We start from the raw sequence: 15,167 nt of genomic DNA, 5'->3' as shown, positions 1-15,167 counted from the left end.
CAGAATCTGAGCTGTGTAGTTCGGAAACACACTTGCAGTCATTCCTCAGGCTTCATGGTAGCCGTTGAGAAAGTCATCAGTAGAGCGTAGTGAATAGTAAGATAATCCTTAAGAGCCAGCATTACCTCTGTCTAAGGAATTATAGTTCTGTGCCATTGTTGTAGTCTTCAGTCAATTCCAAATATGCAGAGCATTACAGAGAACATTCCTTTTGTATCATGGGGATATTTGCCACATTACAATTCAATTTCATCTGATTCAGAATAAAATCCTTTTATTTTACAGTTCCCTATGAAAGGGAAAGCCTGAGTTGTTTTCAGTCAAAATTGATCTATAGGCTGCTGCGAGCTTTGGTGCTTGGATGCTTTTGTCCTTGACTTTGGCAAAGTTTGCCTGATTTGGCGCACCAGATCTATAGATTTTCAGAAAGGCTAATTACCATTACCAACTCAAGCTGCGATGTTCTAATAAAACAGAATAAAAGCTCTGTCTGACAGGAGGCAGACTCCAAGGTTTGGGTAAGCTAGACTATTTCATTTTTTTTAATGGCCTGTAAATTCCTTGTGTTTTCTCTTTTTATTGGAGAGATACTGTGTCCAGAAATCCTGTGCAAGACTGATATCAGTGTCCTTGAAGTAAACTAACCAGGAATGTCATACTTCTAGTAGTATGGAAAATTTGGAAGAGCTATTCAAGATGCGTTAAAGAGATTAGTTTGAACACTGAGACATTTTCAAGATTATATTTATATCACATGAAAGTATGTCAGGATTGTAAGCCTAAGCAAATGTCCAAGGATTAGGGAGAAAGATGTCTCCACTCATATCTCTTTGTGTAGCTAACCTAGTCCTGGCCAATACCTCACCTGAATGTAATCTCTAGTACACCAACCTTGTCTGACAGTATCACAATAAAAGAGGTAAAGATGCAAATCAGTTGCAAATCTCAAATGCAATTGTTAGTGCCGTGTTTCCTCAACATGCTACATGTCATTTATAAGTAGGAGTTATTTGTGTTGTTAGGCTTTGAAATTATCTTTTGGCATGACCTGGGAAAGATGACCATGATTCAGTCTTGTTGGGTTTTGATTTTTTGCAAGGGGTATCTGATTTATTTATATCATAAGCAGTTTGGAACTGGACTGAATCTCTTTGTCTAGAGCGTCTAGAGCGAGAGCCTGATGCATGATAAAGCCCCTATCTCAACAGTAATTAAAACAATAATGTGTTCTGACATTTTTTCCAAAAAGCCACTAATGTTGTTTTATTCCCTCAGCTTTCTTTGTTGGAAGACGCAGGATTTGGTGGTGTTCTTCTTTACGTTGATCCGTGTGATTTACCAAAGACTACAGATCTTGCTGATAAAGCTTTTATGGTTTCCTTGAACAGTGGAGGAGATCCCTCAACACCTGGCTATGCCAGTATTGGTAAGTACTGTATAAGGCATATTCAGTCAATGGACATTTTAATTCTGCACAGATCATAAGCATGGGAGCTAAAACACTAGATCAAATCCTGCCAGAACTGGAAACCCAGAGTAAGGGAGCGCTGTGTAATGCAGCACAGCTCAAATGGTAGAATCCAATCTCAGAAGTCCTTTACTCCAAACTCTTGGCGCAAAGTCTGTTCTCTAAGTAATTTATTTTGTCACTATATGTATTTGTGTTTCCACACAGTATACCATTATTCCTGCCTGCTTATTCTTACCCCTATGAAAAAAAGAGCTGTGAGTTACTAATGGTAATACTGGTGGTTTCTGAGCAGGTTCCGTTGGACCTGTTCTGAAAGAACACTGGAAGAAGTATTCTTCCCTTCATTTTGTCTTACTCTTTCATGGTATTGGTAATGGAAACTTCTGGTCAATAGGTGCAAGAGCAATATAAAATGAAATGTATATTTGAAAAGATTTAAGAGCGATGTTTATAATATATTTGTGCCATTACCACCTTGAGAAGTTATGTTCTTGTCTCACTTCTGCCTGGAGAGACTCAGTTATCAGTTCTGTTAATTATTTTCCTCTAAATAAATGTACTTTTAAATTATGGAAAATAAACTGGTTTTTAAGAATTAATACAGTTGTTTTTTAACTGTTTAAGGGTGGAGGTTTTTGTTTGGTTTTGATTTTTTTTTTTAAGTAATACTAACGATAAAGAGGCCACCTATTTGACTTGTATGCTCTGCTTTAATGTCTGTTCTAGCAGTTTAGTGGATGTGTGTTCTGCCTGTCTGCTACCTTTTCAGCTTTACAGCCTTTTTTATTATCTAACTATTTGGAAATGTATTAAGTGGCGGTCTGAGTTTGTGACAAGGCTTCATCAAGAATATTTGGTCCAGTTACTAGCTCAGACATCTAAAGTCTGACTTGAATTGGCACTAAATCAACTGAGGCAATGCTGAAATACTTCATGACTAGAATGGCAGAAAATAGAAATATTTGCCTGGTTGTCAAAGAAGGGTGTTAGCTATTCACAGCATGAATGCCTTGACAGCTCAGTGGGAAAGAAATTGCACGTTTTCTCAGTGTCTCAGTGTACCTGACCCAGTGTTCTTAAAAGTGCCCTGGGAGCTACAGAGGTAAATATAACACTCTTCAAGCTTTATTCTTGCTCATTTCATGGAGCTATTTGAAAAACAGTTTGCTGTTTATCTGTCTGGCTGACTCCTTAATGTTTTATTTACCCTACATGAAAAGTAAAAGCTAATTAAAACATATACACCAACATGAAGATGCCACTTGTGTCTAAACATTATGCATTGGTTTGTTGTCGGTAAATGATCTCATTGACTGCATGAATTCCAGTCTGTAGTTTGAGAAAAAGAGGCTTGATTATATGGAAAATGGTGATATCTTTATAAGTGCATTAATGGTTTTCACTAGAATCGTTAGCATGGCTTATCTGTGATTTTAAATCTCTGATCACCATTCATAAGCAGGAATAGGCTATCATGTTCCTAAAATCACTTATGTTTTGGTCGTTGAATGCAATGATGTGCTGGAAAAAGCTCAAAGGAACACTTGGGGAAACTTTTTTTTTTTATACCGTTCGGTCACTGGAAGGTAGATCAGATAGAAGTAATTTCTGTGTTTCTGATGGTGGTTTTGTTCTCTGGGGACACTGAATAAATTTGGTTAGAGGTAACTTATGCCTGGGACAAATACAAGGAAGCGTGGAGCACAGTCTTTTGCCTGAGGGATGTGATTGCATATAAGGTAGTTAAACAGACAACATGTAATGTAAAAGTGCCAGATACTCAGGGTTACCCGTATCACTTTGATTCACAGACTGTAACATGCACTACAAGAGATTTTATTGGAAGCTCCTGCTTAAGTTATTGGCACATCTTTGGTACCATCTGCACTTCACACATTGCCAAAATAACTGTTACTATTACAATCTTGGGGACTGCTCTAACACCATTCTCCCTTTTACTAGGAAGTGTCTAGTGATATAAGCAATCCCAAGGTAGTGGTTGAGATAATCTTTGTGATAATCATCGGTTTTCTAAATAATGATAGTAAATAAACAGTTTGTATTAGGTGAATAAAATGCGTGAGACATGGTGCATTTCCATGGTGCTGCCTTCTGATTCTCAAATTCTTTTAGTCTGAAAAAAAAATTCTCTGTGGCTTCAGAATATTGGAGTACTTCAGACATTTTCCTAGGGGGAAAAAAAAAAAAAAAAAAACAACTTTGGGAAATGATAAAGCTTAGAGATCTCTTCTCAAAGTTGAGAACATTTTTAAATGGGTTTATGTTATAATTCAGAAAGGACTTTAGAGCTTTCATGATTTAGCTCAAATCTTCTGTTTCATGAAGATAAAATGCTGTGCTTCTCGATATGAATTATTTTAGAAGGTACAGAAATAGCTTGAGGGTGGGTTTGCATTCATACTATCTATGAGTGGAATGATTTTTGATCTCTGTTTAATAAACAGAAAACAGTACTGATGTGAAAAGGAAAGTTAAACGTACTTATGTAAAAGATTTTGCAGCCTTATTTGATAATTTGATTTTTGTGCTCTTAAGACTCTCCCCATCCTATGTCATATCAAACCTAAAACAATCCCATGAGCATTTGTTAGCATCATTTTCTTTTCCTGATTCTGATTTCTCAAGATTTGGATCTGCCCTTGCTAGAAATCTTTTTTCTATTTTGCTGCTTTTGAAATGAAACTGATCAAGTAGTTGAGACTCAAGGAATTAAGGATATGTGACTAAGAAGCTTGAGAGGGGTGGTAGGAGACTCACGTGGCAAAAAGTATCCTGAAAACAAAGTTTAGAACAGTGTAAAGCTTGTGTGAGTTCCCCCACTTACTTTTTTTTTTTTTTTTTCCCCATTTTGGCTTCCTGAATGTTGCCCTTGCTTTCACCTACCTTTGTATGGCAGAGATGCATTAGGTTTCTTCCTTTCGGTATTTCAGAGCCATTTTAAATCAAACAAGTTTCCACTCAGAAAATAGCTTGGTAAACAAAAATATGCATAGATTGTATGTAAACAGAAAAGTGTCATTGCAATGAGCTTTGAGCCCTGTCCCTGAGATAAGGTACCTCAGAATAGGAACTGTATCTGTGCCATTGTGGAATAGAAATTATTTCAGGTAAAATTCAAACAGCATGATAGAAAATGCTGTGACCTTAAAAATGTTGAAATCTAACATCTCTGAAATATAATCTTCTGGTATCAACTGGTGTTCCAAGTGTGATGTTGTTTTTAGAGAATTGCTAAGCAGAGGTTGTAACAGAAAGGCAAAGTGGTATTTTTAAAAATTGTCGTTTAGTAGTAGTCCACGCTTCAGGTCACCATGAGCAGCTAGTTGTATGAGCAATAATACAGGGATTGGGTTAAAAAAAACATTACTGCTAAAATTGTGAATAGTGAACCTCACGTTCAGGCAGGGAAACTGACACCAGCATTAGTCAAACTTTGCCAAAAGGGTTTGACTTCAGAGGAGGGGACAAGGAATCAGTGGAGTTTTGGTCCCATACTTCTGAACGCTGTTGGGCCTTGATGGATCTTGTGCCTAAAGAGAGTCTGAGTAGTTCTCACACTAACCTTTATTATTAAACTTTACTTCTGTAATGTAGAAATGGAAATGGCCTTGGAAATCTTTTTTTTCTTTTCTCCAAAATGTGTATTTACTTTCTGCTAGTGATGTCGGATGAATGACGTGTGAAGCTAACAGTACAAAATGGCAGTCTGTATTCAGGGAATTAAGGATTCTGGGTTTGTTCTAGGCCAGACTGAAGCTGGGGAGAAGCAGCTGGGGAGAAAGTAAAATTTGCAGCCCCATATTTAAATTAAGGGATCTGTGTTTGTGTGTTGATGTATATTCTTGATCATTTCATTTTGTGACATATTTTTGCTGGTTGTCATCACCCCCCTATGCTTTATCATTACCAACTCCACTGCTCTATCGGATACACTGTGTTATTTTCTGCATGAAAAAAAAAAATCCGTGGTGGTGCAATATTGAGGTAAATCCTTAGGAAATGCTGAGTCTTGAATAGTGACCATAGTAAGTAACAATTTCAGCAGATTTTCCATATCTCCAAAACTAAGTATTCAAAAGGTACTCGAATCCACAACCTGCCTCTTGAGATTTGGAAGGACAGAATAAAACAACTAAATTTGTATTTAAGTACCTAATTACATGGTCTGAATCTTGTTGGGGTTTGTTTTTGTTGTTGTTTTCTCTCCCTAGCTTTCAATTTGGGCTCCGTGTACTTAAAAACTGAGAAAATTAGTTGGCCATCAAGATGTTTTAGGCTCCCAGGTTTGAATGTGTGGAGCTGTGTATTGTATACCCAGATATCATTTTATCTTCTACTGAAGCTGCCTGTAATTTTAGCTTGGAGGAGGAAAAAAATAATTGAAAATGCAGTGATTTTATTGATTAAAGTATTGGTAGGGACAGGGAGAAATGACTGCCAATGGCTGCAGTAGCTTGCTGGTAATATTTGCATCTTCAGACTCTTGCAAATGCTGAGCCATATGACAATAACTCATCTCAATTTCAAACAATTTTTTTTAAAGTGAATTTAAGTAGTGGAATGTGCAAGTGGTAAGCACCAAATTGCTTAAAAACAAACAAACAAACAACTCAACAGTTTCTTTAATGCAGAATTAGTTAAGAGGAAAACATACAGCCTAAAGGCTCTGACACCTCTTCTATCAGAATACATAAATCTAGTTTTCCATCCAGACTATCATCAGGATTGCGGGGCTTTTTTTAAAACTTAAATTGGAGAAGACTCCACAGTATTTCTGACATTTCAGACAGTTTCAAACTACTGAACAGCCTTGACTCCCTACAGAATGTTTTCAAGCAAAGCCACTTTGTCACTCGTCCAAAAAAATAGCATTTTAAATGGTGTCCAGATTAAATTTTTGAAGCTCCACAACTCAAAAAGGAGATTAGCATATTTAAATCTCTTGTGCAATCATGATTAAAAATAATCCTTTCATATCTTGACTGACAGCTAGCACATCATATTTCAGCTCAACATAATTTTGTGCAAGCAAGCTATTACTTTTAGTATAAGCTTGTGAAACAGCCAACAGCGCTGTATAGCAGTAAGTCTACCCTGGTGGATTGGAATCTGCTACGACAAAAGCACGTGTCTGCAGAATCTAGTTGAAATCGGTTCTCTTTCCATGGGTTGGGAATCTGGGATGGGGCCTGTTTTTGCATCATCTAGGGGGGAATAGTGTGTGTGTGTGTTGAGAGGGCTCCCTTGCACTCCCATATGCAGCTTCCAGTTGTACGTGGGAGTGGTGTTAAGGAGATGATATCCACGACAGGGTATTGAGGAAATATTTTACTAAATTTGTGTGTATGGATAAGGAAAGGAATTACTTTTGTTTGCAAAGGTGGAGGGATGAATAGTTGTGCATTTGCTCGTGTAGCACTATATAATGGTATATTTTAAGAACCAGCTTAGCTCAGAACTGAATGTCAGCTAGAGGCCAATTTTATGGACCACTTGTTCTGTAGCCACTCATTTGCTACTTAACTCCCCTCTCTGTGCATTACTCTGCTTTCCCCTAATGCTCTTTCACAGCCTTTTCCAGTGGCTTCGTTGTGTTTTGGGTGGGGGTAGTTTGCTGTCAGGACCTGGTTGAATTTAGGTTAGGCATTCTTTCATCCAGCAGTGTCTAGCAGATGGGCAGGAAATTTTATCAGTATTTGCACGTGAATTCTGTATTTATAGCAAAAACAAAAAAAAACAGAAGCACAGAGAGAGCAAAACAATACACTTTTTTTTTTTCTTCTTAACTGTAGCCTATAAACATATACTTGTGCACTGCAACTGAAACACATCTCAAGTTCAGGATGACACCTCCCCACGGCAAGCAAGCAGCAGTGGTGTTGCTGGTGTTTTGGGGTCCAGAAAGGGCCTTCTTTCTGCAGGCTCCAGAACTTCGGTTCTGCAGCGTGGGAACTGGAAAGAGAAAAGTTACAGAAATCTGACATGCGCTTCAGCTCATTCTTTCTTTCTCCAAGATGTCTATGTATGAAACTTAAGCCTGGCAATAGTAAATCTACCTCAGTGTCCTAGGCCTATTTTTCCCTTTTACTAATAGTTGAGTCTCATTATCACTATTGTCACGTTTCAGATGATGTGTTATATATTCTGAAAAATGATACTTGTCAATATTTAAAAATGTTTCTCTCAATATCAGGAAGGTTAGATTACTGGCTGGTAATTTTTCCATGAAGAGTTAAATTTGCTTAAAAGAAATTTTGGGAGGCAGAATGTATTTGTGAATTCAAGCTGAATTTATTATTTAGTTTTGTATGCAGAAAGGGGGATTTTAAAAGCCATTCTTTTCCCTTTTGAAAGTTAAAAAAAAAAAAAAAACTTTTACCTTCTAGTAAGTTTAAAAGTTGATGAAGTATTGAAGAGAGAAAAGGTTTCAGTGATAGCATTTTTATTTTGTGTGAGATGCAAGTGTTGCAGAATGAACCAAAGTGTATGTGTGATTTTCTTCAATGCTAAAAATGCTGACATTTCAGTTTTGGTTGAATGTAGATCAGTGCTTTTTGCTATGTTTTTAATTATTTATTTTACTCATTAACCTGAAAAATAATTTCTGCATTGTATTCTGTTAGGTCCAATATTATTATTTTATTTTATTTTTGAATTTACCCAAATCAATTTATTTTTGTTTCAACAAGAACATTTTGAATATAATGGGTCCAATTCATTGTTACTTATACCTTTTTCCTAATGTATATGTACAAAGGAAATAAAAGTATGGGATTTGGGGATGACTATGTTTTACTCACGTATTTTGAAGATAATGCCTCAGAGTATATGGCAGGCATTTGTGGTAGGTGATACTATTTATAAATGCTGCTGTAATTGCCAGAAATACAACTGTTTCAAAATAAAATGCAGTCTGTAATCAGATTCAAGAAATAATTTTGACCATGTAGAAGCTAAAGGGAAAAATGTCAGAACTAGAGTGGCCATAAAGCAGTTTAGTAGCCCTTCTAGGAAGGTACCATAGATAGTAGATATATATGTACAGATAAAGGAGTTACATTTGCTAATAAAGGTTAGTTAACTTTGCCATATATTAATGTTTGTATGTAACATAATGGTATTTTATCCTCCTAGCACTCCTGTGCACAAGTTGAGATATTACAAAGTAGCTCTTACATATTGCAATGGTAACACCTGCAAGTGCACCTGCATAGTATCAAGAGCGCCATAAAGTCAGCTGGCTGGTTGTTTAAGCAATTGAAGATGCAATTAGTTTTATAATTGAAATATTGTTAGTGGAGTTTGAATACTGCAAGCCAGAATAAACCAAACCATCTTTAATTCAACATGATCTCGGTTCCAGCCCACTGCTAACCATATTCAGCATCTGCATTAAAAAGATAATAGTACCTCTTCCTACTTTGAGACAGGTAGTAACTCCCCTGAAGAAAAACTAATCATTGTGAAATGGAGATGTGGAAAATTCTTCTTCATTTCATAAATGTGCACTATCCATATTGTATAGCATTGTTCTGCAGAGTGGTAAAAGACAAAAGTAACTCATCACAGCTTGGTTTTGGCCAATTTTCAGAAACATTTTGCTTGCACTTTTTCACAGATTTTTCAGACTTGCACTGAGAGGGAGAAAAATGGTCTACCCAGGGGGACTGAGAAGAGGTTCCTTTGCCAAGCTGCTTTCCAGCCGGTCAGCCCCCAGCACGTACTGCTGCACGGGCTTATTCCTCCTCCGTGCAGGTCTTCACATTTCTGTTTGTTGAACTTTATGAGTTTCTGGCCACTCATTTCTCCATGTTATCGAGGTCCCTCTGAATGGCAGCACGGTCATCTGGTCCATCAGCTGCTACTCCTCCAAGTTTTGTGTTTTTTCAAACTTGTTGGCCTTATTGTAGACGGCTATCAGGTTGGTCAGACGTGATCTCCCCTTTGCAACTCCATTCATACCACTCCCAATCACCTTCTTGTCCTTCATATGTTTGGAAACGGTTTATATGATTATTTGCTCCATTGCCTTCCCAGGGATTAACGTAAAGCTAATCCAAGATCCTCCTTGTTGAAGACAGAAGTGATACTTGCCTTCTTCAAGTCCTCATGAACCCCTTTGCATTGCCTCACAACGACATGAATCCTTCGTCACTTGGCGGTCCCAGCCCATCAGGACCTACCCTGATGGGTGAATTTACATCTACTCTACCTAGTGCTCTCTTAAGTGGTTTTCTCCCTCAGCTAGGCTTCTAAATATCACAAGCTAAATATCTTCCTTGTCTCTGCAGCTGGATACAGAAGAATAGTGGTAGATAATGGTAGAATGGTACTTTCTATGGCAGCTTTACAAAATGCATTTGGAGCAGTCAAATGGGGCATCGCGTCCGGTGATGTCCCATGGATAATAGGAGCTTCCCCTCTACTTCATATATTGTTGCTGTTAGAATGTTGCAAGACTTTTATGTAAGAGACAGCATCTGTTTTGATGCAAAACTGTTCTCTCCCCTACCAAAACAATTCAAAATTCTCTGATGATTGTTTTGTGAAAGCATGGAGCTTGGTTTTGGGCAAGGAGCAGCACTGAAAGAAATGTTTGGGGGTAGAGATGGCCAGATGCAAGCTGTGCGGTACAAGAAAATTTCATAAATGTGGGAGGAAGTCTGTGACAAATGTGTTACACAAGGAGCTCATCAGGGACATGTCAGTGAAAGAGACAGTCATAGCTTACAGAACTTCTTTCTTCAGTGCTTTTGGAGTAGTCCTGTATGCAGTGGTGCCAGAGAGTATTTGCTGTGTGATGGGTAGTGCCAGAACGAGGAATAGTCAGTTTGTTGCCAGATGCTTTTGTTATCTGACACGTTTTTCATGTGCAAAACGAAGCTACAAGAATGATTTGAATAAACCTTTGAAACTTTCATAACTGTTTCAATTCCAATTAGGACAAGTATGTGCACAAAATGTGTGCACATACTTGCATACTTCCTCTACTTGCTACATATTAATTTTACAGAGCTGACAGGTGGGTCTATTGAGTTAGTGAAAAAAGAGTGAAGCCTCTTGGGTTATTTGAAACCTTGTTGAACTCACAGATGTTTTAGAATATTAATATAAATGATTTGCATATTTATTCATAATGGCGTGCTATAGGGACCACCCTTTACAAAATATGTAATGAACAAATGCCTGTGCTATCTACTTGGGAGGTAATTTTTTCTTACAGCAGATGTCAGCTAAAGCTGACACGTGGTGACAATCTATTCCTATTTGGTATAATGCTTGTAACGAGGAGACTAATTTTAGAACAGCTGGCCTACTCATGTTTTAAAGTGCTTAGGTTCTTTTCCTGATTTCCAGAATCAGCAGTCTTTCAACTTGTCCACTGTGCGATTTCTGCCAACCGTAGTTTAATGCAGGACTGCGAGGGACTTTCAATATTTCACATACTCTGATAGAACTGAACCACATGTTGTTAAGCCTTTAGCATTTAAAACTTGGACAGTAGTAATTTTTGCATTGTGTAAAATCTGTTGTATTTTCATAGCAGTAAATACAGAATAAGGGTGAGGTAAAGCTTAAGAGCTTGTTCCCTTGTCAGCTACCTCTGCTTCTTCCCAAAATTGCTGTATTAAATGTGATTTTGAGTTGTGCTGGCAAGAGGCAAAATATTCCTCTGGGCAGTGATATGTGCTACTAATCCATTGAAAAAACAGCTACATCACCTGGGATGGAATATCTTGTGGAATGTTTTTAAATTTCCCCAGAATGAGAAATTGTAGGGTTTGAGAAGATAGTATGAGTGGAGTATTTCTTGAGTTAAAATTAAGTGATTCGGGTCTAAGGAGAGTTGTGTAAAGGTTATATAGATAATTTCTTAAGACTATTTTTAGCTTTTTTTGCAAACATAGAAATGCAACTTGACTGCTATATAATTAAAAAGCATAATAATCCCAAAACAGAATGCATAAGAGGAAAACCTTTGTAGATTTTAAGTAGGTTTCATAATTTTGGGGAATTAAAAAAGCTTTCTTATTTATTTTTAATAGTAGAACATATCAAAGCATGGAAAAGAAGCATGTTTAAAACACAAGCAGGAGGAACAGTCTTAAGCTGGTCAATGTTTTCTAGAAGTAATAGCTTCAGTTTTATTTTTTGAGTTTATGGCAATTTCATCTTGTGAGATGAAATGCATTTTTGTTTTGAGAGTTTGGATTTATCCTTTGATTTATACAATGGACCAATAATTCTGAACTCTGAAACCTTGATTTAGAAATCAGTGCTTTAAGATAGGATTTAGTTACATCCTTCATTGGCTTTGTAAAATGAAAAGTTGAATTGCAGATCCTATAATAGAGACACAAATCCTAAAGCAGATGTAGAAATACTGCAAGAGATTTACAAATCGTAACATAAATCTTAATAAAGTAATTTTTAGCCATACAAATCTATACTTATTTCCAAGTCAAAAGCTCCGTGATTCTTGCAGAGCCCATTCTGAAATTTTAATGTCGTGTTTTGGTCATGTTCTTTATGACTTATTTCTACAAAACTTACATTTATTAAAATGTTTCTGTCTCAGTTTCTTCTTCAACTTCATACAATAAAAACAATTGGAGAACATTTTTCTCTCAACAGAGAAGTTGCTATTCATTGAAACTGTTACAGATTTTTTATACTCCCTTTGCCAAACTTCACCCTCTCAAAACTCTGCAAAAGAGAAATTAAAATGGAAATAGATGGGAAAGCGAAAGAATTTCATCTGTCCAGTAACCAAGAGTCTTGCCATCTTAGTCGTTAATGCTTCTGAAAGTTTCATTATTGCATTTGCATTTGTTTACTGGATGATACTGGAAGCAAACTATTATTTTTGTTTATGCAGATATAATTTCATTATTCTTTGAGGTTTCGCATGATGCGTTTCAGTTTGTCATTATTCAACAATGACTAAAAGGAAGCATTGTGATATTAAGCGGTTATAGAGATGAATAAATAATAATTATGGAAGACTGATTTTTGGAAAGTCAGCAAACTGCTGATTATTGTAATATTCTGATTGCTTGAAGGACTCTTCAGGGTACAGGTTTGCATGTTAAGCAAGGATCAAAATAAGGATAATATATAGAAAGTCAAGTATATTAAAAATCATCAATGAAGAATGAAACTTTTATAATTTATCGTTTCCTTAAAAAAACAACACTTTAAATGGTTGACTGATACTCTGAGTAGCAAATCGATGATAAGCCATCGATCCTGGCTTATATATCTAGGAAGTCGTGGAAGTAAATAAATATATATAAATGCAATTTTGAACAATTATTGACATGTTAATATCATTCTTCTGTCAAAATAGAAAAGTGCCTTCCTTGTTATTGGCTGTCACATGTTTAAAGAGGAAATACTGAGATTTCAGAATTTGTGAACAGAGGAAAGGGAATTTTACTATTCTTGTTTTATGAGTTCATCTGAGAGATGTGCAGAGAGGGATTTTTTCTACTCACCCAACAGGTCAAAGACACTGATTTAAGGAGTCATTTTTTTTTTTTTTGTCCATTGGAATATGCTACTTCTCTTTTGCACTCATGGATTTGCTGCATGGATTTAGAGAGATTATGAAACTGGAAAAAGAAGACAATTGATACACTAGGTGATGTATTGATTCGACCCTTTTGAGTTTTTGTGAAAAAAATTTTAGAACACAATAGCAAACTACCCTGCCCCGTATCTTAAAAGCTTTAAAATATTTGATGTTTACAAGAAAAAAAAAAAAAGGTAAAATGAAAGTGGATATTAGTTGGACCTTAACATCTGGCATCTCCAAAGTTACATCATGACGTAATTATTAGGGTAACAGGAATGGTATGGGAAAGGACATAAACATAAAATGGTGGATTTCTCAAAATCATTTCTTTCCTGTGACTGTCTTTTTTTTTTTTTTTGAGACGACTGGGGTCAAGGTATTACTAGGAGATTAGCAGCTATTAATGAAAGTGATGATCTTTAATCCATTTGCCACCTGTCCATTATTTGACGTGATCTTTTGATGATCCATTATGCCTTGGTTTTCTTACTCGACCCCTTTGTAGTACGTTTCTTTTCCACTGTGTTCTTGTGTTGATTGTTGTGTCCTGAATTTAATAGTGAAGCTAAAGCACTCTCCAAATAAACTTTTAATTTAGTATACCAGTAAAACAGAGGGAAGGACAGTTCAGAAGGGTGAAAACCTGCTCTGATTTCCACCCTGCAGGATGGAAACGTTTTGTTAAGTCCTTCAAGGGAACACTCCTTGTTAAAAATAATCTCATCCCCAGAAAGCCATTTAGAAATGTTTTATGAGGTCCTCTGGGATGAAAGTATTGCATTTCTGCTGCAGCCTGAATTGTTTGAAGAGTAAAATTATGGTCGGTGGTCTAGGGCTAAGCAAATCCCAATATATTTTCTGAGTTCCTGGTGGCGTTCAGAACAAATTCTTCCTCAGTCCTCTCACTGAGGTAACTGTAGCCTCGAGGATCACTCAGGTGGATGACAGAAATGCCCAATCTCCTATTTAGGTTGGCGTCAGTAGATTTACAAGGTGACATCTTTTGCATTCACTGCCCATTAGGCTGAGCAAACATGTTAACATTTTAAATGTACAACTGAGGAAATGTTTTTGAATTGTTCTGTCCATTGACGAGGTGAACAGAGCATGTTCCTGAAGTTAAATCAGTTAGATGGACAAAAAGGACATATTGAATCTAGGTATAATCTGTACCAGTCAAAAATGGAATCGATAGTGATGTTTGACAACTGGCTGACAAGAGAGCAGAAAAGGTCTTAGAGGCACAATCAAAATGTTGTCTGCAGAATTCTGTGGTGGTTGAACTGAGCTTCAGAGGCTCTTCAGGCTGTCTATAAACTCTTCAAAAATCACCTTTCTAAGAGGAAGACAAACTGCTGTAATGTTACAGTTTTCTTTTGGCCTAGCTCTCTCCCTCATGGTCAGAACAATTCCTACAAAAATGTTTTTATTCCTTTTGTAGTCTATATCATGTTTTCCTCTGCCAAGCCATTAATAAATAATGTCGTAGAAAAAGTCCCTAAGTCATCTACTATCTTGTCCATAGTTAATCATCCAAGATAAAAGCAAATAATAAAAGCTATGTTTTACTAGCATGGCACATAGTTTTATTTCAAGTATATATTTTTAACAGTCCTGAGATGACTAATCCATAAATTTGTTACCGAAGACAGTTCTTATAATCAGTTCTACTGTACTTCAGTGCATCTTTTGAAATTAATTCCGTAAAATTCTTTGTATGTGAAATGTAAACACTTTTACAGTTTAAATTTAACAGCTGTAGTTTTCACCAGGTTTCTTAGTTGTGTTTGAGATGGTTTTCAAAAAGACTGTATTCCTTTCACTTCTGTATTTCAAGCAGGAGTGTGCGTAATAATAATAAAAAAAATTTGGGATCTGCAAGAGTTTCTTAAAGCAAGTCTGAAATATTTCCAGATACTCACTGAAATTCCTAATACAAAATGTTACTGATAAAACAGTTCATATTTGATCTTGTAGGCTTTCGACCCCGTCATAATACCTTTGATAATCTAAAAGTGTTACATTTTTGCTTCCAGGGAAACAATTGTATTATAACAAGGGAGATCTTTTTTGATTAAATATCTGAAATCATGTACC

General features: G+C 36.4%; 1 protein-coding gene across 1 annotated transcript in view; it reads left to right on the top strand.

The window, feature by feature from the left end:
- Positions 1-15,167, top strand: part of NAALADL2 (N-acetylated alpha-linked acidic dipeptidase like 2) — a 416,355-nt gene that overhangs the window by 271,339 nt on the left and 129,849 nt on the right. Inside the window, exon 6 of the mRNA XM_050712534.1 lies at positions 1,276-1,426. Coding sequence (XP_050568491.1) covers positions 1,276-1,426 — 151 coding nt within the window. The remainder of the gene's footprint in view (positions 1-1,275; positions 1,427-15,167) is intronic.

The sequence above is a fragment of the Cygnus atratus genome, chromosome 9, assembly GCF_013377495.2.
Source record: "Cygnus atratus isolate AKBS03 ecotype Queensland, Australia chromosome 9, CAtr_DNAZoo_HiC_assembly, whole genome shotgun sequence".
Classification (NCBI taxonomy): Eukaryota; Metazoa; Chordata; class Aves; order Anseriformes; family Anatidae; genus Cygnus; species Cygnus atratus.
Note: the sequence above shows the minus strand (reverse complement) of the source record. Positions and strands in the feature narration are given on the sequence as shown.